Here is a 26,593-nt window from a genome sequence, read left to right as displayed (position 1 = left end):
CTCTCTCTCTCTCTCTCACACTGACTCCCTGGTCTCTCTCTCTCTCACACTGACTCCCTGGTCTCTCTCTCTCTCTCACACACTGACTCCCTGGTCTCTCTCTCTGTCTCTCTCTCTCACACTGACTCCCTGGTCTCTCTCTCTCTCTCTCTCACACTGACTCCCTGGTCTCTCTCTCTCTCACACTGACTCCCCGGTCTCTCTCTCTCTCTCACACACTGACTCCCTGGTCTCTCTCTCTCTCTCTCTCTCACACTGACTCCCTGGTCTCTCTCTCTCTCTCTCTCTCTCTCACACTGACCCCCTGGTCTCTCTCTCTCTCTCTCTCTCTCACACACTCACTCCCTGGTCTCTCTCTCTCTCTCTCTCACACTGACTCCCTGGTCTCTCTCTCTCTCTCTCTCACACTGACCCCCTGGTCTCTCTCTCTCTCTCTCTCTCTCACACTGACTCCCTGGTCTCTCTCTCTCTCTCTCTCACACTGATTCCCTGGTCTCTCTCTCTCTCACAGTGACTCCCTGGTCTCTCTCTCTCTCTCTCTCACACTGACTCCCTGGTCTCTCTCTCTCTCTCACACACTGACTCCCTGGTCTCTCTCTCTCTCTCTCTCTCACACTGACTCCCTGGTCTCTCTCTCTCTCACACTGACTCCCTGGTCTCTCTCTCTCTCTCACACACTGACTCCCTGGTCTCTCTCTCTGTCTCTCTCTCTCACACTGACTCCCTGGTCTCTCTCTCTCTCTCTCTCTCACACTGACTCCCTGGTCTCTCTCTCTCACACTGACTCCCTGGTCTCTCTCTCTCTCTCTCACACTGACTCCCTGGTCTCTCTCTCTCTATCACACTGACTCCCTGGTCTCTCTCTCTCTCACACTGACTCCCTGGTCTCTCTCTCTCTCGCTCTCTCTCTCTCTCTCACACTGACTCCCTGGTCTCTCTCTCTCTCTCTCTCTCACACTGACTCCCTGGTCTCTCTCTCTCTCTCTCTCTCACACTGACCCCCTGGTCTCTCTCTCTCTCTCACACACACTCACTCCCTGGTCTCTCTCTCTCTCTCTCTCACACTGACTCCCTGGTCTCTCTCTCTCTCTCTCTCACACTGACCCCCTGGTCTCTCTCTCTCTCTCACTGACTCCCTGGTCTCTCTCTCTCTCTCTCTCTCACTGACTCCCTGGTCTCTCTCTCTCTCTCACACACTGACTCCCTGGTCTCTCTCTCTCTCTCTCTCTCACACTGACTCTCTGGTCTCTCTCTCTCTGTCTCTCTCACTGACTCCCTGGTCTCTCTCTCTCTCTCTCACTGACTCCCTGGTCTCTCTCTCTCTCTCTCTCTCTCTCACTGACTCCCTGGTCTCTCTCTCTCTCACACTGACTCCCTGGTCTCTCTCTCTCTCTCTCACACACACTGACTCCCTGGTCTCTCTCTCTCTCTCTCTCTCTCTGTCACACTGACTCCCTGGTCTCTCTCTCTCTCTCTCACACACACACTGACTCCCTGGTCTCTCTCTCTCTCTCACACACACTGACTCCCTGGTCTCTCTCTCTCTCTCTCACTGACTCCCTGGTCTCTCTCTCTCTCTCTCACTGACTCCCTGGTCTCTCTCTCTCTCTCTCTCTCACACTGACTCCCTGGTCTCTCTCTCTCTCTCTCTCTCACACTGACTCCCTGGTCTCTCTCTCTCTCTCTCTCACTGACTCCCTGGTCTCTCTCTCTCTCTCTCTCTCTCTCACACTGACTCCCTGGTCTCTCTCTCTCTCTCTCTCTCTCACACTGACTCCCTGGTCTCTCTCTCTCTCTCACACTGACTCCCTGGTCTCTCTCTCTCTCTCTCTCACACTGACTCCCTGGTCTCTCTCTCTCTCACACTGACTCCCTGGTCTCTCTCTCTCTCTCTCTCACACTGACTCCCTGGTCTCTCTCTCTCTCACACTGACTCCCTGGTCTCTCTCTCTCTCTCTCTCTCACACTGACTCCCTGGTCTCTCTCTCTCTCTCTCACACACTGACTCCATGGTCTCTCTCTCTCTCTCACACTGACTCCCTGGTCTCTCTCTCTCTCTCACACTGACTCCCTGGTCTCTCTCTCTCTCTCTCTCACACTGACTCCCTGGTCTCTCTCTCTCTCTCTCTCTCACACTCACTCCCTGGTCTCTCTCTCTCTCTCTCTCTCTCTCTCACACACTGACTCCCTGGTCTCTCTCTCTCTCTCTCTCTCACACTGACTCCCGTGTCTCTATCTCTCTCTCTCTCTCACACTGTCTCCCTGGTCTCTCTCCCTCTCTCTCTCTCTCACACTGACTCCCTGGTCTCTCTCCCTCTCTCTCTCTCACACACTGACTCCCTGGTCTCTCTCTCTCTCTCTCACACTGACTCCCTGGTCTCTCTCTCTCTCTCTCACACTGACTCCCTGGTCTCTCTCTCTCTCTCTCACTGACTCCCTGGTCTCTCTCTCTCTCTCTCTCACACTGACTCCCTGGTCTCTCTCTCTCTCTCTCTCTCTCTCACTGACTCCCTGGTCTCTCTCTCACACTGACTCCCTGGTCTCTCTCTCTCTCTCTCACACTGACTCCCTGGTCTCTCTCTCTCTCTCTCACACTGACTCCCTGGTCACTCTCTCTCTCTCTCTCTCTCTCTCACACACTGACTCCCTGGTCTCTCTCTCTCTCTCTCTCACACTGACTCCCGTGTCTCTCTCTCTCTCTCTCTCTCACACTGACTCCCTGGTCTCTCTCTCTCTCTCACACTGACTCCCTGGTCTCTCTCTCTCTCTCACACTGACTCCCTGGTCTCTCTCTCTCTCTCTTTCTCTCACACTGACTCCCTGGTCTCTCTCTCTCTCTCACACTGACTCCCTGGTCTCTCTCTCTCTCTCACACTGACTCCCTGGTCTCTCTCTCTCTCTCTCTCTCACACTGTCTCCCTGGTCTCTCTCCCTCTCTCTCTCTCTCACACTGACTCCCTGGTCTCTCTCCCTCTCTCTCTCTCACACACTGACTCCCTGGTCTCTCTCTCTCTCTCTCACACTGACTCCCTGGTCTCTCTCTCTCTCTCTCACTGACTCCCTGGTCTCTCTCTCTCTCTCTCTCTCACACTGACTCCCTGGTCTCTCTCTCTCTCTCTCTCTCTCTCACACTGACTCCCTGGTCTCTCTCTCACACTGACTCCCTGGTCTCTCTCTCTCTCTCTCACACTGACTCCCTGGTCTCTCTCTCTCTCTCTCACACTGACTCCCTGGTCTCTCTCTCTCTCTCTCACACTGACTCCCTGGTCTCTCTCTCTCTCTCTCACACTGACTCCCTGGTCTCTCTCTCTCTCTCTCACACTGACTCCCTGCTCTCTCTCTCTCTCTCTCACACACTGACTCCCTGGTCTCTCTCTCTCTCTCTCTCTCTCACACTCACTCCCTGGTCTCTCTCTCTCTCTCTCTCACACACACTGACTCCCTGGTCTCTCTCTCTCTCTCTCTCTCTCACACTGACTCCCGTGTCTCTCTCTCTCTCTCTCTCTCTCACACTGACTCCCTGGTCTCTCTCTCTCTCTCACACTGACTCCCTGGTCTCTCTCTCTCTCACACTGACTCCCTGGTCTCTCTCTCTCTCACACTGACTCCCTGGTCTCTCTCTCTCTCTCACACTGACTCCCTGGTCTCTCTCTCTCTCTCACACTGACTCCCTGGTCTCTCTCTCTCTCTCTCACACTGACTCCCTGGTCTCTCTCTCTCTCTCTCACTGACTCCCTGGTCTCTCTCTCTCTCTCTCTCTCACACTGACTCCCTGGTCTCTCTCTCTCTCTCTCTCTCTCACACTGACTCCCTGGTCTCTCTCTCACACTGACTCCCTGGTCTCTCTCTCTCTCTCACACACTGACTCCCTGGTCTCTCTCTCTCTCTCTCACACTGACTCCCTGGTCTCTCTCTCTCTCTCTCTCTCTCTCACACACTGACTCCCTGGTCTCTCTCTCTCTCTCTCTCTCACACTGACTCCCGTGTCTCTCTCTCTCTCTCTCTCTCACACTGACTCCCTGGTCTCTCTCTCTCTCTCACACTGACTCCCTGGTCTCTCTCTCTCTCTCACACTGACTCCCTGGTCTCTCTCTCTCTCTCTTTCTCTCACACTGACTCCCTGGTCTCTCTCTCTCTCTCACACTGACTCCCTGGTCTCTCTCTCTCTCTCACACTGACTCCCTGGTCTCTCTCTCTCTCTCTCTCTCACACTGTCTCCCTGGTCTCTCTCCCTCTCTCTCTCTCTCACACTGACTCCCTGGTCTCTCTCCCTCTCTCTCTCTCACACACTGACTCCCTGGTCTCTCTCTCTCTCTCTCACACTGACTCCCTGGTCTCTCTCTCTCTCTCTCACACTGACTCCCTGGTCTCTCTCTCTCTCTCTCACTGACTCCCTGGTCTCTCTCTCTCTCTCTCTCTCACACTGACTCCCTGGTCTCTCTCTCTCTCTCTCTCTCTGCTCACACTGACTCCCTGGTCTCTCTCTCACACTGACTCCCTGGTCTCTCTCTCTCTCTCTCACACTGACTCCCTGGTCTCTCTCTCTCTCTCTCACACTGACTCCCTGGTCTCTCTCTCTCTCTCTCACACTGACTCCCTGGTCTCTCTCTCTCTCTCTCACACTGACTCCCTGGTCTCTCTCTCTCTCTCTCACACTGACTCCCTGCTCTCTCTCTCTCTCTCTCACACACTGACTCCCTGGTCTCTCTCTCTCTCTCTCTCTCTCACACTCACTCCCTGGTCTCTCTCTCTCTCTCTCTCACACACACTGACTCCCTGGTCTCTCTCTCTCTCTCTCTCTCTCACACTGACTCCCGTGTCTCTCTCTCTCTCTCTCTCTCTCACACTGACTCCCTGGTCTCTCTCTCTCTCTCACACTGACTCCCTGGTCTCTCTCTCTCTCACACTGACTCCCTGGTCTCTCTCTCTCTCTCACACTGACTCCCTGGTCTCTCTCTCTCTCTCACACTGACTCCCTGGTCTCTCTCTCTCTCTCTCTCTCACACTGTCTCCCTGGTCTCTCTCTCTCTCTCTCTCTCACTGACTCCCTGGTCTCTCTCTCTCTCTCACACTGACTCCCTGGTCTCTCTCTCTCTCTCTCACACACACTGACTCCCTGGTCTCTCTCTCTCTCTCTCTCTCTCTCTCACACTGACTCCCTGGTCTCTCTCTCTCTCTCTCTCTCTCTCTCACACTGACTCCCTGGTCTCTCTCTCTCTCACACACACACTGACTCCCTGGTCTCTCTCTCTCTCACACACACTGACTCCCTGGTCTCTCTCTCTCTCTCACTGACTCCCTGGTCTCTCTCTCTCTCTCTCACACTGACTCCCTGGTCTCTCTCTCTCTCTCTCTCACACTGACTCCCTGGTCTCTCTCTCTCTCTCTCTCTCACACTGACTCCCTGGTCTCTCTCTCTCTCTCTCTCACTGACTCCCTGGTCTCTCTCTCTCTCTCACACTGACTCCCTGCTCTCTCTCTCTCTCTCACTCACTGACTCCCTTGTCTCTCTCTCTCTCTCTCTCTCACACTGACTCCCTGGTCTCTCTCTCTCTCTCTCTCACTGACTCCCTGGTCTCTCTCTCTCTCTCACACTGACTCCCTGGTCTCTCTCTCTCTCTCTCTCACACTGACTCCCTGGTCTCTCTCTCTCTCTCTCTCTCTCACACTGACTCCCTGGTCTCTCTCTCTCTCTCTCTCTCTCACACTGACTCCCTGGTCTCTCTCTCTCTCTCACACTGACTCCCTGGTCTCTCTCTCTCTCACACTGACTCCCTGGTCTCTCTCTCTCTCTCACACTGACTCCCTGGTCTCTCTCTCTCTCTCACACTGACTCCCTGGTCTCTCTCTCTCTCTCTCTCTCACACTGTCTCCCTGGTCTCTCTCTCTCTCTCTCTCTCACTGACTCCCTGGTCTCTCTCTCTCTCTCACACTGACTCCCTGGTCTCTCTCTCTCTCTCTCACACACACTGACTCCCTGGTCTCTCTCTCTCTCTCTCTCTCTCTCTCACACTGACTCCCTGGTCTCTCTCTCTCTCTCTCTCTCTCTCTCACACTGACTCCCTGGTCTCTCTCTCTCTCACACACACACTGACTCCCTGGTCTCTCTCTCTCTCACACACACTGACTCCCTGGTCTCTCTCTCTCTCTCACTGACTCCCTGGTCTCTCTCTCTCTCTCTCACACTGACTCCCTGGTCTCTCTCTCTCTCTCTCTCACACTGACTCCCTGGTCTCTCTCTCTCTCTCTCTCTCACACTGACTCCCTGGTCTCTCTCTCTCTCTCTCTCTCACTGACTCCCTGGTCTCTCTCTCTCTCTCACACTGACTCCCTGCTCTCTCTCTCTCTCTCACTCACTGACTCCCTTGTCTCTCTCTCTCTCTCTCTCTCACACTGACTCCCTGGTCTCTCTCTCTCTCTCTCTCACTGACTCCCTGGTCTCTCTCTCTCTCTCACACTGACTCCCTGGTCTCTCTCTCTCTCTCTCTCACACTGACTCCCTGGTCTCTCTCTCTCTCTCTCTCTCTCACACTGACTCCCTGGTCTCTCTCTCTCTCTCTCTCTCACACTGACTCCCTGGTCTCTCTCTCTCTCTCACACTGACTCCCTGGTCTCTCTCTCTCTCTCACACTGACTCCCTGGTCTCTCTCTCTCACACTGACTCCCTGCTCTCTCTCTCTCTCTCTCACACTGACTCCCTGGTCTCTCTCTCTCTCTCTCACACACTGACTCCCTGGTCTCTCTCTCACACTGACTAACTGGTCTCTCTCTCTCTCTCTCTCACACTGACTCCCTGGTCTCTCTCTCTCTCTCTCTCACACACACTGACTCCCTGGTCTCTCTCTCTCTCTCTCTCACACACTGACTCCCTGGTCTCTCTCTCTCTCTCTCTCTCTCTCACACTGACTCCCTGGTCTCTCTCTCTCTCTCTCTCTCACACACACTGACTCCCTGGTCTCTCTCTCTCTCTCTCTCACACACTGACTCCCTGGTCTCTCTCTCTCTCTCTCTCTCTCACACTGACTCACTGGTCTCTCCCTCTCTCTCTCTCACACACACTGACTCCCTGGTCTCTCTCTCTCTCACACTGACTCCCTGGTCTCTCTCTCTCTCTCTCTCTCACACTGACTCCCTGGTCTCTCTCTCTCTCTCTCACACTGACTCCCTGGTCTCTCTCTCTCTCTCACACTGACTCCCTGGTCTCTCTCTCTCTCTCACACACTGACTCCCTGGTCTCTCTTTCTCTCTCACACTGACTCCCTGGTCTCTCTCTCTCTCTCACACTGACTCCCTGGTCTCTCTCTCTCTCTCTCTCTCACACTGTCTCCCTGGTCTCTCTCTCTCTCTCTCTCTCTCACACTGACTCCCTGGTCTCTCTCTCTCTCTCTCTCACTGACTCCCTGGTCTCTCTCTCTCTCTCTCTCACACTGACTCCCTGGTCTCTCTCTCTCTCTCTCACACTGACTCCCTGGTCTCTCTCTCTCTCTCACACTGACTCCCTGGTCTCTCTCTCTCTCTCTCTCACACACACTGACTCCCTGGTCTCTCTCTCTCTCTCTCACACTGACTCCCTGGTCTCTCTCTCTCTCTCTCTCTCACACTGACTCCCTGGTCTCTCTCTCTCTCTCTCTCTCTCACTGACTCCCTGGTCTCTCTCTCTCTCTCACACTGACTCCCTGGTCTCTCTCTCACACTGACTCCCTGGTCTCTCTCTCTCTCTCTCTCTCTCACACTGACTCCCTGGTCTCTCTCTCTCTCTCTCTCACACTGACTCCCTGGTCTCTCTCTCTCTCTCTCTCTCACACTGAATCCCTGGTCTCTCTCTCTCTCTCTCTCTCACACTGACTCCCTGGTCTCTCTCTCTCTCTCTCTCACTGACTCCCTGGTCTCTCTCTCTCTCTCTCTCTCTCGCACACTGACTCCCTGGTCTCTCTCTCTCGCTCACACTGACTCCCTGGTCTCTCTCTCTCTCTCACACACTGACCCCCTGGTCTCTCCCTCTCTCTTTCTCCCTCTCGCCCTCCCTCTCTCTTATCATGATCTCTGCATTAAATAATACATGATGTGACTATGTTCAGCAAGTACAGGCAAATGAACCCTGGGTGGCCTCACATCAGGATCTATATTTTCTCGCTCTTTTAACATAGATACTGCCCTGCTTTTGGGATGTTTGAGGTATTCAAAGGCGAATCATTACGTGTCAATCATCTGCAAGGTATCGCTCTCCTGCACAGAAAAAGAATCACAAGGTGAGAGTTGTTGAAAAAGATGAACAAATCGACACTCAACAAGACTTCTCCCGAGATGATGAAGTTTTCTCTTTCGAAAAAACCTTCTTTGTTGGAGAGGCTGAAGCATCGATGCAGGCAAACCTTCAATGGAGCAAGCCAGAGCTTCAAGCAAGAGAAAAAGCTTTCCACGCAACTAAGAAGAATTTCAAAGCAACAAAAAAAACAAGTTAAATGTTGTCAGCAATGAATGGATGACCAGTGTATGCAGCAATGATGTTCCAACATCATTGACAGTGAATACAGGTGCTTTGCTTAATCTTCCCAACTCCAAGGAGCTGCCTACCATTTAAAGTGAATGTAACGGTCATATCTCCAGAATGCTCACTCACGGATTATAATGGCAACACCATTTTCTGACGTGACTCTTGTTAAATGCCACTAACAGGGAAATTCACAAAAAGGTCCGATTTGAAATAGTGGATGACAACCGCTCTTCAATGTTGGACGCATGGCACACAAGTGGTTGGCATTGTCGCTTCACAGCTCCAGGGTCCCAGGTTCGATTCCCGGCTCGGGTCGCTGCCTGTGCGGAGTCTGCACGTTCCTCCCCGTGTCCGCGTGGGTTTCCTCCGGGCGCTCCGGTTTCCTCCCACAGTCCAAAGGCGTGCAGGTTGGGTGGATTGGCCACGCTAAGTTGCACTTAGTGTCCAAAGGGGTTAGGTGGGGTTGCTGGGTTACGGGTATGGGGCTTAAATGGGGGTGCTCTTTCCAAGGGCTGGTGCAGGCTCAATGGGCTGAATGGCCTCCTTCTGCACTGTAAATTCTATGTAATATGTAAGCTTGTGAAGATTTGCAGCTAATTCAGAGAATCTTCCTCTATACATCGGACAAAGCTACGATCCGAGAAGGCAAACAGCAACTTTTAAACGGATACCCTGATGTTTTCCATGGCATGGGAACACTGCCATAACAATACAAAATACTCCTAAAAAAAGGATGCAAAGCCAGTGATACATCCACCGAGACTGGTACCAATCTCGGAGAGAGATGGAAGGCTGAACTGACAATGTTACAATCGAAAGGAATCATATTGAAAGTAACACAACCTGATTGGGTGAGCTCCCGAGTCTGTCAAAAAAACATCTGGCGACATTAGGATACGCAAAGGATCCTAAAGATCTCATTGGACGAGAGCACGACCCAATACCAAAAAGAGAAGAAATCATTTGGATTGGCCAATGCCAAAATTTTCACCAAACTTGATGCCTCACAAGGTTTTTAGCAGATGCAACTTGATAACTCCAGTAAGCTCCTATGCATTTTTAATGCACTTTGCGGGCGGTATTGTTTGAACAGAGTGCAATTTGGAATTATTTCTGCTTCTGAAACATTTCATCGTATAATGGAACAAATGACAGAGAACGTTTAAGGCGTTTATGTCGATGGCATAATCATCTGGTCCACAACAGCAGAGGAACGCGTGATGCGACTCAAAGAAGTGTTCAAAAGAATACGCACACCTGGTTTAAAGTTGAACCAGGCTAAATGTATGTTCGCCACATCTTCATTGAAATTCTTAGGCGACAACATCATGACGAATGGTATCAAACTGAAGACAAAATACAAGACATCAAATCAATGCAGAAACCAAGAGACAGAAAAACTGTCTTATGCTTTCTAGACTTTGTGAATTTTTGAGCGAAATTCATCTTGAGTCTTTCCAGCAGAACAACTTACTGCATTACGTCAGCTAATCAGAAAGAACACTGATTTCGTTTGGACTCAGAGTCACAATGAAGACTGGTTAGATCTGCAAGAACAACTGATTCGGGCTCCAAGCTTGACATTCTTTGACCCGACCAAGCCCACCAAAATTTCGACTGACGCCAGTCAGAATGGCAAAGGTAGGTGCGGTTCTGTTACAACAAGACCATTTCAATAACTGAATTCCGATAGCCTATGCGTCCAGATCCATGACTTCGACTGAGTGCAGGTACGCCCAGATTGGAAAGGAGTGTCTTGGACTCTCTTGGATTACGAAATTCCACCTTGTGTCTGTGGTCTGCCAAGATTCACCATAGAAAAGACCATTGTCCACTTTCCAAGAATCTTAACGACATGACAGCAGGACTACAACGACTTATGATGAAGATCTGATTTCAATCTTATCTATACTCCTGGTAAAGATTTAGTCATAGCTGGCACTCTGTCACAATCAGTTAACACTGAAGATATCATAGAAGAAATATCAACCAATAATGTTTTTTTAATATAAATTTAGAGTACCCAATTCATTTTTTCCAATTCAGGGGCAATTTTGTGTGTTCAATCCACCTAGCCTGCACGTTTTTGGGTTGTGGGGGCGAAACCCACGCAAACACGGGGAGAATGTGCAAACTCCACACAGACAGTGACCCAGAGCCGGGATCGAACCTGGGACCTCGGCGCCGTGAGACTGCAGTGCTAACCACTCCACCACCGTGCTATCCTATCAATAGCGCAGCACGGTAGCATTGTGGGTAGCACAATTGCTTCACAGCTCCAGGGTCCCAGGTTCGATTCCGGCTCGGGTCACTGTCTGTGCGGAGTCTGCACATCCTCCCCGTGTCTGGGTGGGTTTCCTCCGGGTGCTCCGGTTTCCTCCCACAGTCCAAAGATGTGCAGGATAGGTGGATTGGCCGTGATAAATTGCCCTTAGTGTCCAAAATTGCCCTTAGTGTTGGGTGGGGTTACTGGTTTATGGGGATAGGGTGGAGGTGTTGACCTTGGGTAGGATGCTCTTTCCAAGAGCCGGTGCAGACTCGATGGGCTGAATGGCCTCCTTCTGCACTGTAAATTCTATGATTCAATCAATAATGTTGATGCTCATCTCCAACTTTTCAAAGAATTACCTCCTGGGTCAGATCTACAACTTGAACAAATATGTGAAGAGACACAGAAAGATGCCACTTTGACCAGAGTGATCAATCACCTGCGGAACGGATGGCCAAAGGGTCATTGTCCACAATTTCAAAGTATACAGTCGGACCTCGCTATCTCAGAGGATATTTTATTAAGACATGACCGCATTGTCATTCCAGACAGCATGAAGTCTGAAATGCTTACTAGACTTCACGAAGGTCATCGAGGCTGAGAGAAATGTAAGCGCCAAGCCAGGCAATCGATATATTGGCCAGGTATTAATCGAGACATTTCAGACGTGATCATGTCGTGTTCTCCTCGTCAGCAACACCGAAGCCAACAGTGCAATGAAACATTGCAACAGCGTGGCATCGTTACACCACCATGGGTGAAAGTCGATTTCGCCTCTTTCATTCATGTGGCAAGGATTATGTTTTAGTCATTGACTCTTATTCAAATTTTCCTGAAGTCCTGAAGTTGAATGATTTAACATCCTCAGCTGTTATCAAAGCATGCTGAGACATATTTGCAAGACATGGTGCACCTCGAACAATAATGTCAGATAACAGTCCATGTTTCTCTAGCGATGAATGGAAAGAAATCGCCGTGAATTACAATTGCGACCACGTCACATCCAGTCCTCCTTTTTCACAATCAAATGGAAAGGCTGAGAAAGGCGTACATATAATTGAGCATTTAATGAGTAAATCTAGAGACTCGCAGTCTGATTTTTACTTCATGTTACTCACTTATAAATCATCACCTTTAGCATCAGGACTATCGCCAGCCCAGATGTTGTCCAACAGGAACGTCAGAAGAACTCTACCTCAGCTACATGTTCCAGATCCTGATCAACAGGATGCCGTCAAGAAAATTCATCAACAAAGAGAAAAACAACAACAATACCACAACTTATATGCCAAGAATCTAAATTCTTGAACAGAAAATGATACTGTCCGATTCAGATGGCTTGAAGGAGGTTGGTCTGGCATTGCTCGTATTATTAGACAGATCTCTCCAAGATCGTATCCAATAAAAACTTCAGATGATGCTATCATTCGAAGAAATCGTCGAGACATTCTTCAAATTAAAAGGTCAAGGACAATTTTTTCCTGATCTTGATTTGAATCACACGGCTTCAAGGCATGTTGGAAAATAACTTAATTGCAATCAATCAGCAAGGACATTAAAACTTCCATCTCACCTGTCAAGTTAAGAAGATCCACAAGAAGCAAAAGAAACCCAAATCAATTAAATTCATGAACTGTCACGTAATTCTAGTGTTTACTGTACTTTGTAACCACTGCATTTCGAATGTAAAATTGTCTTATATATCCAAAAGAGAACGTTTAAAAAAAAGGGGGATGTAGGAATCACTGCAGGAATCACTGTATTAAATAATACATGATCAGACTATGTTAAGCAAGTACAGGCAAATGAACACGAGATGGCCTCACATCAGGACCGATATAAATGTTTTCCCGCTCTTTCTGAGAGGAGTATGTGTCAGGATTGCAGAGAGAACTGAAGTGAGAAAGCGAGTGAGAAGAAGTAATTAGTTATCAGAGTTTTATATCAATTTCTTTAATAGTTAATATTCCACAGTTGTTTATTTCTTTTACTAGTTTAGTTTTAAGTAAAAAGAACTTACGAGATTAGTTTGTATTATTCAATAAATTACTTCATAATTACTGGAAGATTGTAGCTATATTTAACAACTCAGTTAGTTTGAGAGAGTAATAAATATATTACATATCATAATATAACATGGTACCAGGCTATATTAGGCTTTAAAGAACGGCTAGTACAGAAATCACTACTGGAAGATTACGGCTATCACACACCACAATTTCGACAATAAATCGATGTCCCTTGAAGGATACTGAGTTCAGTAGGTCAGACCCTCTCTCTGACGCTTTCCATTTTGCTCTCTCACTGCAGATGCCCTGTTGGCAGATCTCGAAACCACCACCTCACATATCTCAAAGAGGCCAGCACTGCTCCCCGACACAGCCAGAACTCGGCCCATGGACTCCGCCACCATATGCAGCCCAATCCTGCACAGCAACGGGCACAGACTGAGTACAGGAGGATCCCAGCAGCCTCCGCCCCCAGCCTACACCCCTCAACAGGTAACAACACCAGCCAGTGTCCATACACCTGCCTGAGACAGAGAGATAGAGGTCTGAGAGACACCAGTCAGTGGACAGATATCTCCCTGAGAGAGAGAGGGGACTGAGAGACACCAGTCAGTGTACAGATATCTCCGTGAGAGATAGAGGTCTGAGAGACACCAGTCAGTGTACAGATATCTGCCTGAGAGAGAGAGGGGACTGAGAGACACCAGTCAGTGTACAGATATCTCCCTGAGAGAGAGGGGGGACTGAGAGACACCAGTCAGTGTACAGATATCTCCCTGAGAGAGAGGGGGGACTGAGAGACACCAGTCAGTGTACAGATATCTCCCTGAGAGAGAGGGGGACTGAGAGACACCAGTCAGTGTACAGATATCTCCCCGAGAGAGAGAGGGGACTGAGAGACACCAGTCAGTGTACAGATATCTCCCTGAGGGAGCGAGGGGACTGAGAGACACCAGTCAGTGTACAGATATCTCCCTGAGAGAGAGAGAGGGGACTGAGAGACACCAGTCAGTGTACAGATATCTCCCTGAGAGAGAGAGGGGACTGAGAGACACCAGTCAGTGTACAGCTATCTCCCTGAGAGAGAGAGGGGACTGAGAGACACCAGTCAGTGTACAGATATCTCCCTGAGACAGAGGGGACTGAGAGACACCAGTCAGTGTACAGATATCTCCCCGAGAGAGAGGGGACTGTGAGACACAAGTCAGTGTACAGATATCTCCCTGAGACAGAGGGGACTGAGAGACACCAGTCAGTGTACAGATATCTCCCTGAGAGAGGGGGGACTGAGAGACACCAGTCAGTGTACAGATATCTCCCTGAGAGAGAGAGGGGACTGAGAGACACCAGTCAGTGTACAGATATCTCCCTGAGAGAGAGAGGGGACTGAGAGACACCAGTCAGTGTACAGATATCTCCCCGAGAGAGAGGGGACTGTGAGACACAAGTCAGTGTACAGATATCTCCCGGAGAGAGTGAGGAGACTGAGAGACACCAGTCAGTGTACAGATATCACCCTGAGAGAGAAGGGACTGACAGACACCAGTCAGTGTACAGATATCGCCCTGAGAGAGAGAGGAGACTGAGAGACACCAGTCAGTGTACAGATATCTCCCTGAGAGAGAGAGGACTGAGAGACACCAGTAAGTGTACATATATCTCCCTGAGAGAGAGGAGACTGTGAGACACAAGTCAGTGTACAGATATCTCCCTGAGAGAGAGAGGAGACTGAGAGACACCAGTCAGTGTACAGATATCTCCCGGAGAGAGAGAGGAGACTGAGAGACACCAGTCAGAGTACAGATATCTCCCTGAGAGAGAGGGGACTGAGAGACACCAGTCAGTGTACAGATATCTCCCTGAGAGAGAGGGGGGACTGAGAGACACCAGTCAGTGTACAGATATCTCCCTGAGAGAGAGGGGGGACTGAGAGACACCAGTCAGTGTACAGATATCTCCCTGAGAGAGAGGGGGGACTGAGAGACACCAGTCAGTGTACAGATATCTCACTGAGAGAGAGGGGACTGAGAGACACCAGCCAGTGTACAGATATCTCCCTGAGAGAGAGGGGACTGAGAGACACCAGTCAGTGTACAGATATCTCCCTGAGAGAGAGAGAGGACTGAGAGACACAGTCAGTGTACAGATATCTCCCTGAGAGAGAGGGGGGACTGAGAGACACCAGTCAGTGTACAGATATCTCCCTGAGAGAGAGGGGGGACTGAGAGACACCAGTCAGTGTACAGATATCTCACTGAGAGAGAGGGGACTGAGAGACACCAGTCAGTGTACAGATATCTCCCTGAGAGAGAGAGGACTGAGAGACACCAGTCAGTGTACAGATATCGCCCTGAGAGAGAGGACTGAGAGACACCAGTCAGTGTACAGATAGCTCCCTGAGAGAGAGAGGGGACTGAGAGACACCAGTCAGTGTACAGATATCTCCCTGAGAGAGAGGGGACTGAGAGACACCAGTCAGTGTACAGATATCTCACTGAGAGAGAGGGGACTGAGAGACACCAGTCAGTGTACAGATATCTCCCTGAGAGAGAGAGGGGACTGAGAGACACCAGTCAGTGTACAGATATCTCCCTGAGAGAGAGGGGGCTGAGAGACACCAGTCAGTGTACAGATATCTCCCTGAGAGAGAGGGGACTGAGAGACACCAGTCAGTGTACAGATATCTCCCTGAGAGAGAGGGGGCTGAGAGACACCAGTCAGTGTACAGATATCTCCCTGAGAGAGAGGGGACTGAGAGACACCAGTCAGTGTACAGATATCTCCCTGAGAGAGAGGGGACTGAGAGACACCAGTCAGTGTACAGATATCTCCCTGAGAGAGAGGGGACTGAGAGACACCAGTCAGTGTACAGATATCTCCCTGAGAGAGAGGGGACTGAGAGACACCAGTCAGTGTACAGATATCTCCCTGAGAGAGAGGGGACTGAGAGACACCAGTCAGTGTACAGATATCTCCCTGAGAGAGAGGGGACTGAGAGACACCAGTCAGTGTACAGATATCTCCCTGAGAGAGAGGGGACTGAGAGACACCAGTCAGTGTACAGATATCTCCCTGAGAGAGAGGGGACTGAGAGACACCAGTCAGTGTACAGATATCTCCCCGAGAGAGACAGGGGACTGAGAGACACCAGTCAGTGTGCAGACATCTTCCTGTCAGTCTCTGTCTCATTGTCTGACAGTAAGTCATGTCACCAGGATGAATTCGAACAGATTTGCTTGGAATCACTAGGTTTCGGAGCGTATCTCCTTAATCAGGTGATTTTGTGTTGTAAGAGTTCTGACTGTTACCACCACAGTCCAACGCCAGCATCTCCACATCATCGCTATCATTCTCTTCCAGACTGTGAGTTCAGCAAAGGCAGCCGGGCAAAACCGAACCGGGGCTGTCAGTGGAGATAAAGATCATCTGTACAGGTAAATGTCATCGAACACACTGTCCCAGAGGGGGAAAGGACAGTGTATCTAACACACTGTGACACTGTCCCAGAGGGGGAAAGGACAGTGTATCTAACACACTGCGACACCCGGTCCCAGAGGGGGAAAGGACAGCGTATCTAACACACTGTGACACCCAGTCCCAGAGGGGGAAAGGACAGTGTATCTAACACACTGTGACACCCGGTCCCAGAGGGGGAAAGGGCAGTGTATCTAACACACTGTGACACCCAGTCCCAGAGGGGGAAAGGACAATGTATCTAACACATTGTGACACTGTCCCAGAGGGGGAAAGGACAGTGTATCTAACACACTGTGACACCCGGTCCCAGAGGGGGAAAGGACAGTGTATCTAACACACTGTGACACTGTCCCAGAGGGGGAAAGGACAGTGTATCTAACACACTGTGACACTGTCCCAGAGGGGGAAAGGACAGTGTATCTAACGCACTGTGACACCCAGTCCCTGAGGGGGAAAGGACAGTGTATCTAACACACTGTGACACCCGGTCCCAGAGGGGGAAAGGACAGTGTATCTAACACACTGTGACACCCAGTCCCAGAGGGGGAAGGACAGTGTATCTAACACACTGTGACATCCGGTCCCAGAGGGGGAAAGGACAGTGTATCTAACACATTGTGATACCCGGTCCCAGAGGGGGAAAGGACAGTGTATCTAACACACTGTGACACTGTCCCAGAGAGGGAAAGGACAGTGTATCTAACACACTGTGACACCCAGTCCCAGAGGGGGAAGGACAGTGTATCTAACACACTGTGACATCCGGTCCCAGAGGGGGAAAGGACAGTGTATCTAATACACTGTGACACCCAGTCCCAGAGGGGGAAGGACAGTGTATCTAACACACTGTGACATCCGGTCCCAGAGGGGGAAAGGACAATGTATCTAACACACTGTGACACCCGGTCCCAGAGGGGGAAAGGACAGTGTATCTAACACACTGTGACACCCGGTCCCAGAGGGGGAAAGGACAATGTATCTAACACACTGTGACACCCGGTCCCAGAGAGGGAAAGGACAGTGTATCTAACACACTGTGACACCCAGTCACAGAGGGGGAAAGGACAGTGTATCTAACACACTGTGACACCCGGTCCCAGAGGGGGAAAGGACAGTGTATCTAACACACTGTGATACTGTCCCAGAGGGGGAAAGGACAGTGTATCTAACACACTGTGACACTGTCCCAGAGGGGGAAAGGACAGTGTATCTAACACACTGTGACACTGTCCCAGAGGGGGAAAGGACAGTGTATCTAACACACTGTGACACCCTGTCCCAGAGAGGGAAAGGACAGTGTATCTAACACACTGTGACACCCGGTCCCAGAGGGGGAAAGGACAGTGTATCTAACACACTGTGATACTGTCCCAGAGGGGGAAAGGACAGTGTATCTAACACACTGTGACACTGTCCCAGAGGGGGAAAGGACAGTGTATCTAACACACTGTGACACTGTCCCAGAGGGGGAAAGGACAGTGTATCTAACACACTGTGACACTGTCCCAGAGGGGGAAAGGACAGTGTATCTAACACACTGTGACACTGTCCCAGAGGGGGAAAGGACAGTGTATCTAACACACTGTGATACCCGGTCCCAGAGGGGGAAAGGACAGGGTATCTAACACACTGTGACACCCTGTCCCAGAGAGGGAAAGGACAGTGTATCTAACACACTGTGACACCCGGTCCCAGAGGGGGAAAGGACAGTGTATCTAACACACTGTGATACTGTCCCAGAGGGGGAAAGGACAGTGTATCTAACACACTGTGACACTGTCCCAGAGGGGGAAAGGACAGTGTATCTAACACACTGTGACACTGTCCCAGAGGGGGAAAGGACAGTGTATCTAACACACTGTGACACCCTGTCCCAGAGAGGGAAAGGACAGTGTATCTAACACACTGTGACACCCGCTCCCAGAGGGGGAAAGGACAGTGTATCTAACACACTGTGACACTGTCCCAGAGGGGAAAAGGACAGTGTATCTAACACACTGTGATACTGTCCCAGAGGGGGAAAGGACCCATGTATCTAACACACTGTGACACTGTCCCAGAGGGGGAAAGGACAGTGTATCTAACACACTGTGACACCCGGTCCCAGAGGGGTAAAGGACACTGTATCTAACACACTGACACCCGGTCCCAGAGGGGGAAAGGACAGTGTATCTAACACACTGTGACACCCGGTCCCAGAGGGGGAAAGGACAGTGTATCTAACACACTGTGACACCCAGTCCCAGAGAGGGAAAGGACAGTGTATCTAACACACTGTAACACCCGGTCCCAGAGGGGGAAAGGACAGTGTACCTCACACACTGTGACACTGTCCCAGAGGGGGAAAGGACAGTGTATCTAACACACTGTGACACCCCGTCCCAGAGGGGGAAAGGACAGTGTATCTAACACACTGTGACACCCGGTCCCAGAGGGAGAAAGGACAGTGTATCTAATACACTGTGACACCCAGTCCCAGAGGGGGAAAGGACAGTGTATCTAACACACTGTGACACTGTCCCAGAGGGGGAAAGGGCAGTGTATCTAACACACTGTGACACTGTCCCAGAGGGGGAAAGGACAGTGTGTCTAACGCACTGTGACACCCGGTCCCAGAGGGGGAAAGGACAGTGTATCTAACACACTGTGACACCCGGTCCCAGAGGGAGAAAGGACAGTGTATCTAACACACTGTGACACCCAGTCCCAGAGGGGGAAAGGACAGTGTATCTAACACACTGTGACAGCCGGTCCCAGAGGGAGAAAGGACAGTGTATCTAACACACTGTGACAGCCGGTCCCAGAGGGAGAAAGGACAGTGTATCTAACACACTGTGACAGCCGGTCCCAGAGGGAGAAAGGACAGTGTATGAAACATTTTGAGTATAAATTCTCAGGGAGTTTTATTGGGTTCTCTGGGAGGTTGTTCAATTCTTGGACATTTTGTGAAGTCGACCCATCTCCGGCCGGACAGGAACAACTTTTACAATTTCCGATTTCATCGCAATCTCTGACGTTTAGAAATTGTGTGGAAGCATTTGAGATTTCCTGACAGTGTTTTTCGCTGGACACACCTTAAATGATTTCCTTCAGCGTCGCACCCTGTCTCATTCATTGAAAACACAGAGCACACAACGTGTTGAAGGAAATGATTCACTCCTGCCTCAAACTGTACCAGAGTGTTGTCTTCGTTTCAGTACTGACCATCTGACAGAGCGGCACTCTATCAGTCCTGACCCTCTGACAGTGCGGCACTCTCTCAGTCCTGACCCTCTGACAGTGCGGCACTCTCTCAGTCCTGACCCTCTGACAGTGCGGCACTCCCTCAGTACTGACCCTCTGACAGGGCGGCGCTCCCTCAGTACTGACCCTCTGACAGTGCAGTAGTCCCTCAGTACTGACCCTCCGACAGGGCGGCACTCCCTCAGTACTGACCCTCCGACAGTGCGGCACTCCCTCAGCACTGACCCTCAGACAGTGCGGCACTCCCTCAGTACTGACCCTCTGACAGTGTGGCGCTCCCTCAGCACTGACGCTCTGACAGTGCGGCACTCCCTCAGTACTGACTCTCCGACAGTGCGGCACTCCCTCAGTACTGACCCTCTGACAGTGTGGCGCTCCCTCAGTACTGACCCTCTGACAGTGCAGTGGTCCCTCAGTACTGACCCTCACACAGTGCGGCTCTCCCTCAGTACTGACCCTCTGATAGTGCGGCGGTCCCTCAGTACTGACCCTCACACAGTGCGGCTCTCCCTCAGTACTGACCCTCTGACAGTGCAGCACTCCCTCAATACTGACCCTCCGACAGTGCGGCACTCCCTCAGTACTGACCCTCTGACAGTGCAGTGGTCCCTCAGTACTGACCCTCCGACAGTGCGGCACTCACTCAGCACTGACCCCTCTGACAGTGCGGCGCTCCCTCAGTACTGACCCTCTGACAGTGCGGCACTCCCTCAGTACTGACCCTCTGACAGTGCAGTGGTCCCTCAATACTGACCCTCCGACAGTGCGGCACTCCCTCAGTACTGACCCTCTGACAGTGCAGTGTTCCCTCAGTACTGACCCTCCGACAGTGCGGCACTCCCTCAGTACTGACCCTCTGACAGTGCGGCACTCCCTCAGTACTGACTGTCTGACAGTGCGACGCTCCCTCAGCACTGACGCTCTGACAGTGCGGCGCTCCCTCAGTACTGACCCTCCGACAGTGCGGCGCTCCCTCAGTACTGACCCTCTGACAGTGCGGCACTCACTCACTACTGACCCTCTGACAGTGCAGTGCTCCCTCAGGACTGACCCTCTGACAGTGCGGCACTCCCTCAGTACTGACCCTCCGACAGTGCGGCACTCCCTCAGTACTGACCCTCCGACAGTGCGGCGCTCCCTCAGTACTGACCCTCTGACAGTGCGGCACTCCCTCAGCACTGACCCTCTGACAGAGCGGCGCTCCCTCAGTACTGACCCTCAGACAGTGCGGCGCTCCCTCAGTTCTGACCCTCTGACAGTGAGGCACTCCCTCAATACTGACCCTCTGACAGTGTGGCCCTCCCTCAGCTCTGACCCTCTGTCAGTGCGGCACTCCCTCAGCACTGACCCTCTGACAGTGCAGCACTCCCTCAGTACTGACCCTCTGACAGTGCGGTGCTCCCTCAGTACTGACCCTCTGACAGTGCGGTGCTCCCTCAGTACTGACCCTCTGACAGTGCGGCACTCCCTCAGTACTGACCCTCAGACAGTGCGGCACTCCCTCAGTACTGACCCTCAGACAGTGCGGCGCTCCCTCAGTACAGACCCTCTGACAGTGCGGCACTCCCTCAGCTCTGACCCCTGACAGTGCGGCGCTTCCTCAGTACTGACCCTCTGACAGTGCGGCACTCCCACAGTACTGACCCTCTGACAGTGCCGCACTCTCTCAGTACTGACCCTCTGACAGTGCGGCACTCCCTCAGTACTGACCCTCAGACAGTGCGGCACTCCCTCAGTACTGACCCTCAGACAGTGCGGCGCTCCCTCAGTACAGACCCTCTGACAGTGCGGCCCTCCCTCAGTACTGACCCTCAGACAGTGCGGCGCTCCCTCAGTACAGACCCTCTGACAGTGCGGCACTCCCTCAGTACTGACCCTCCGACAGTGCGGCGCTCCCTCAGTACAGACCCTCTGACAGTGCGGCCCTCCCTCAGTACTGACCCTCTGACAGTGCGGCACTCCCTCAGTACAGACCCTCTGACAGTGCAGCACTCCCTCAGTACTGACCCTCCGACAGTGCGGCGCTCCCTCAGTACAGACCCTCTGACAGTGCGGCCCTCCCTCATTACTGACCCTCAGACAGTGCGGCTCTCCCTCAGTACAGACCCTCTGACAGTGCGGCACTCCCTCAGTACTGACCCTCTGACAGTGCGGCACTCCCTCAGTACTGACCCTCTGAGAGTGCGGCACTCCCTCAGTACTGACACTCTGACAGTGTGGCACTCCCTCAGTACTGACCCTCTGACAGTGCGGCACTCCCTCAGTACTGACCCTCACACAGTGCGGCTCTCCCTCAGTACTGACCCTCTGACAGTGCAGTGGTCCCTCAGTACTGACCCTCTGACAGTGCGGCGGTCCCTCAGTACTGACCCTCACACAGTGCGGCTCTCCCTCAGTACTGACCCTCTGACAGTGCAGTGGTCCCTCAGTACTGACCCTCCGACAGTGCGGCACTCGCTCAGCACTGACCCCTCTGACAGTGCGGCGCTCCCTCAGTACTGACCCTCTGACAGTGCGGCACTCCCTCAGTACTGACCCTCTGACAGTGCAGGGCTCCCTCAATACTGACCCTCTGACAGTGCGGCACTCCCTCAGTACTGACCCTCTGACAGTGCGGCACTCCCTCAGTACTGACCCTCTGACAGTGCGGCGCTCCCTAAGTACTGACCCTCTGACAGTGCAGGGCTCCCTCAGTACTGACCCTCTGACAGTGCGGCACTCCCTCAGTACTGACCCTCTGACAGTGCAGTGTTCCCTCAGTACTGACCCTCCGACAGTGCGGCACTCCCTCAGTACTGACCCTCTGACAGTGCGGCACTCCCTCAGTACTGACTGTCTGACAGTGCGACGCTCCCTCAGCACTGACGCTCTGACAGTGCGGCGCTCCCTCAGTACTGACCCTCCGACAGTGCGGCGCTCCCTCAGTACTGACCCTCTGACAGTGCGGCACTCACTCACTACTGACCCTCTGACAGTGCAGTGCTCCCTCAGGACTGACCCTCTGACAGTGCGGCACTCCCTCAGTACTGACCCTCCGACAGTGCGGCACTCCCTCAGTACTGACCCTCCGACAGTGCGGCGCTCCCTCAGTACTGACCCTCTGACAGTGCGGCACTCCCTCAGCACTGACCCTCTGACAGAGCGGCGCTCCCTCAGTACTGACCCTCAGACAGTGCGGCGCTCCCTCAGTTCTGACCCTCTGACAGTGAGGCACTCCCTCAATACTGACCCTCTGACAGTGTGGCCCTCCCTCAGCTCTGACCCTCTGTCAGTGCGGCACTCCCTCAGCACTGACCCTCTGACAGTGCAGCACTCCCTCAGTACTGACCCTCTGACAGTGCGGTGCTCCCTCAGTACTGACCCTCTGACAGTGCGGTGCTCCCTCAGTACTGACCCTCTGACAGTGCGGCACTCCCTCAGTACTGACCCTCAGACAGTGCGGCACTCCCTCAGTACTGACCCTCAGACAGTGCGGCGCTCCCTCAGTACAGACCCTCTGACAGTGCGGCACTCCCTCAGCTCTGACCCCTGACAGTGCGGCGCTTCCTCAGTACTGACCCTCTGACAGTGCGGCACTCCCACAGTACTGACCCTCTGACAGTGCCGCACTCTCTCAGTACTGACCCTCTGACAGTGCGGCACTCCCTCAGTACTGACCCTCAGACAGTGCGGCACTCCCTCAGTACTGACCCTCAGACAGTGCGGCGCTCCCTCAGTACAGACCCTCTGACAGTGCGGCCCTCCCTCAGTACTGACCCTCAGACAGTGCGGCGCTCCCTCAGTACAGACCCTCTGACAGTGCGGCACTCCCTCAGTACTGACCCTCCGACAGTGCGGCGCTCCCTCAGTACAGACCCTCTGACAGTGCGGCCCTCCCTCAGTACTGACCCTCTGACAGTGCGGCACTCCCTCAGTACAGACCCTCTGACAGTGCAGCACTCCCTCAGTACTGACCCTCCGACAGTGCGGCGCTCCCTCAGTACAGACCCTCTGACAGTGCGGCCCTCCCTCATTACTGACCCTCAGACAGTGCGGCTCTCCCTCAGTACAGACCCTCTGACAGTGCGGCACTCCCTCAGTACTGACCCTCTGACAGTGCGGCACTCCCTCAGTACTGACCCTCTGAGAGTGCGGCACTCCCTCAGTACTGACACTCTGACAGTGTGGCACTCCCTCAGTACTGACCCTCTGACAGTGCGGCACTCCCTCAGTACTGACCCTCACACAGTGCGGCTCTCCCTCAGTACTGACCCTCTGACAGTGCAGTGGTCCCTCAGTACTGACCCTCTGACAGTGCGGCGGTCCCTCAGTACTGACCCTCACACAGTGCGGCTCTCCCTCAGTACTGACCCTCTGACAGTGCAGTGGTCCCTCAGTACTGACCCTCCGACAGTGCGGCACTCGCTCAGCACTGACCCCTCTGACAGTGCGGCGCTCCCTCAGTACTGACCCTCTGACAGTGCGGCACTCCCTCAGTACTGACCCTCTGACAGTGCAGGGCTCCCTCAATACTGACCCTCTGACAGTGCGGCACTCCCTCAGTACTGACCCTCTGACAGTGCGGCACTCCCTCAGTACTGACCCTCTGACAGTGCGGCGCTCCCTAAGTACTGACCCTCTGACAGTGCAGGGCTCCCTCAGTACTGACCCTCTGACAGTGCGGCACTCCCTCAGTACTGACCCTCTGACAGTGCGGCGCTCCCTAAGTACTGACCCTCTGACAGTGCAGCACTCCCTCAGTACTGACCCTCTGACAGTGCGGTGCCCCCTCAGTACTGACCCTCTGACAGTGCGGCACTCCCACAGTACTGACCCTCAGACAGTGCGGCGCTCCCTCAGTACTGACCCTCTGACAGTGCGGCGCTCCCTCAGTATTGACCCTCTGACAGTGCAGCCCTCCCTCAGCACTGACCCTCTGACAGTGCGGCGCTCCCTCAGTACTGACCCTCTGACAGTGCGGCACTCCCTCAGTACTGACCCTCTGACAGTGCGGTGCTCCCTCAGTACTGACCCTCTGACAGTGCGGCACTCCCACAGTACTGACCCTCAGACAGTGCGGCGCTCCCTCAGTACTGACCCTCTGACAGTGCGGCGCTCCCTCAGTATTGACCCTCTGACAGTGCAGCCCTCCCTCAGCACTGACCCTCTGACAGTGCGGCGCTCCCTCAGTACTGACCCTCTGACAGTGCGGCACTCCCTCAGTACTGACCCTCTGACAGTGCGGTGCTCCCTCAGTACTGACCCTCTGACAGTGCGGCAATCCCTCAGCCTGCTGAGGGGACCCCAGTCTATATCACGTGTCCTGGCCTCTGAAGTGGTGGTGAATCTGGAATTTGTGCAGGATTTATATAACTGCCTCACTCTTCTCCTGAGTTCAGCCAGTACTTGGCTGGAGTGAGCTGCCTTTCTGCGAATTCTGGAGAAATCCGCCCTTTCTGAATTGATCACCTCGCCTTTGACATGGGAATCTCGAGATAAGAGCGAGAGAGAGAAACGTGAGACAGGGTGAAGCTGCTGTGAAAGGCCTTTGAAATCTCTCTCGGCGGAACTGTGAATTTCCCAGCGAATCTCCCTCCAGCTTTGCCGGGTTCATCCTCATGCTGTACCAACCCACGTCGCTTCCTGTCTGCAGTTCGGCCTCCCTCCCACCACACGGCAGAGAATGCCTATTCCCAGTCTCCGGGATCTCCCCAGGGGAGCACATCAGCTCCAACTCCCTTGTTACCCTCCGGACTGGACTATTCCGATGTCATCCGGGTCGTGTTCCCCCATTCTCCCCACCATAAGTTTCACCTCATCTGAAACACAGTCCCACCCCCACCCTCTCACCGAGTCACAGCGTATCCCCATTCACCCTCCTCCCTCCCCCGGGCTCGCTGAGCCGCACACGCACCCGGTCCAGAAACCCCTCCACTTAAACATTCTCCTTCCAGTTTTCAAATCCCTCCATGTCCCTCAAACTCCTCCCTGTCTCTGTAACCTCCTCCAGCCCCGACAGCCCTCCCTGTCTCTGTAGCCTCCTCCAGCCCCGACAACCCTCCCTATCCCTGTAGCCTCCTCCAGCCCCTACAACACTCCCTATCTCTGTAGCCTCCTCCAGCCCCTACAACACTCCCTATCTCTGTAACCTCCCCCAGCCCCTACAACACTCCCTATCTCTGTAGCCTCCTCCAGCCCCTACAACCCTCCCTGTCTCTGTCACCTCCTCCAGCTTCGACAGCCCTCCCTAACTCTGTAACCTCCTCCAGCCCCGACAACACTCCCTATCTCTGTAGCCTCCTCCAGCCCCTACAACACTCCCTATCCCTGTAACCTCCTCCAGCCCCTACAATCCTCCCTATCTCTGTAACATCCTCCAGCCCCGACAACCCTCCCTATCTCTGTAACCTCCTCCAGCTCTCCCTATCTCTGTAACATCCTCCAGCTTCGACAACACTCCCTATCTCTGTAACCTCCTCCAGCCCCTACAACCCTCCCTATCTCTGTAACCTCCTCCAGCCCCGACAACCCTCCCTATCTCTGTAACGTCCTCCAGCCCCTACAACCCTCCCAATCTCTATAACCTCCTCCAGCTTCGACAACCCTCCCTGTCTCTGTAACCTCCTCCAGCCCCAACAACCCTCCTAATCTCTGTAACTTCCTCCAGCCCCGACAACCCTCCCTATCTCTGTAACCTCCTCCAGCTCTCCCTATCTCTGTAACATCCTCCAGCTTCGACAACACTCCCTATCTCTGTAACCTCCTCCAGCACCTACAACCCTCCCTATCTCTGTAACCTCCCCCAGCCCCTACAACCCTCCCTATCTCTGTAACCTCCTCCAGCACCTACAACCCTCCCTATCTCTGTAACCTCCTCCAGCCCCTACAACCCTCCCTATCTCTGTAACCTCCTCCAGCCCCTACAACCCTCACTATCTCTGTAACCTCCTCCAGCTCCTACAACCCTCCCTATCTCTGTAACCTCCTCCAGCCCCTACAACCCTCACTATCTCTGTAACCTCCTCCAGCCCCTACACACTCCCTATCTCTGTAACCTCCCCCAGCCCTGACAACCCTCCCTATCTCTGTAACCTCCCCCAGCCCTGACAACCCTCCCTATCT

At 53.0% G+C, this 26,593-nt stretch overlaps 1 protein-coding gene across 1 annotated transcript in view; it reads left to right on the top strand.

Moving 5' to 3' along the window:
* LOC140396638 (transforming growth factor beta-1-induced transcript 1 protein-like) overlaps positions 1-26,593 on the top strand; it is a 174,950-nt gene that overhangs the window by 84,997 nt on the left and 63,360 nt on the right. Inside the window, exons 3-4 of the mRNA XM_072485432.1 lie at positions 13,074-13,264; positions 16,133-16,206. Of these exons, the coding sequence (XP_072341533.1) occupies positions 13,074-13,264; positions 16,133-16,206 (265 nt within the window). The remainder of the gene's footprint in view (positions 1-13,073; positions 13,265-16,132; positions 16,207-26,593) is intronic.

Source organism: Scyliorhinus torazame, chromosome 19 (assembly GCF_047496885.1).
Source record: "Scyliorhinus torazame isolate Kashiwa2021f chromosome 19, sScyTor2.1, whole genome shotgun sequence".
Taxonomy (NCBI): domain Eukaryota; kingdom Metazoa; phylum Chordata; class Chondrichthyes; order Carcharhiniformes; family Scyliorhinidae; genus Scyliorhinus; species Scyliorhinus torazame.
Note: the sequence above shows the minus strand (reverse complement) of the source record. Positions and strands in the feature narration are given on the sequence as shown.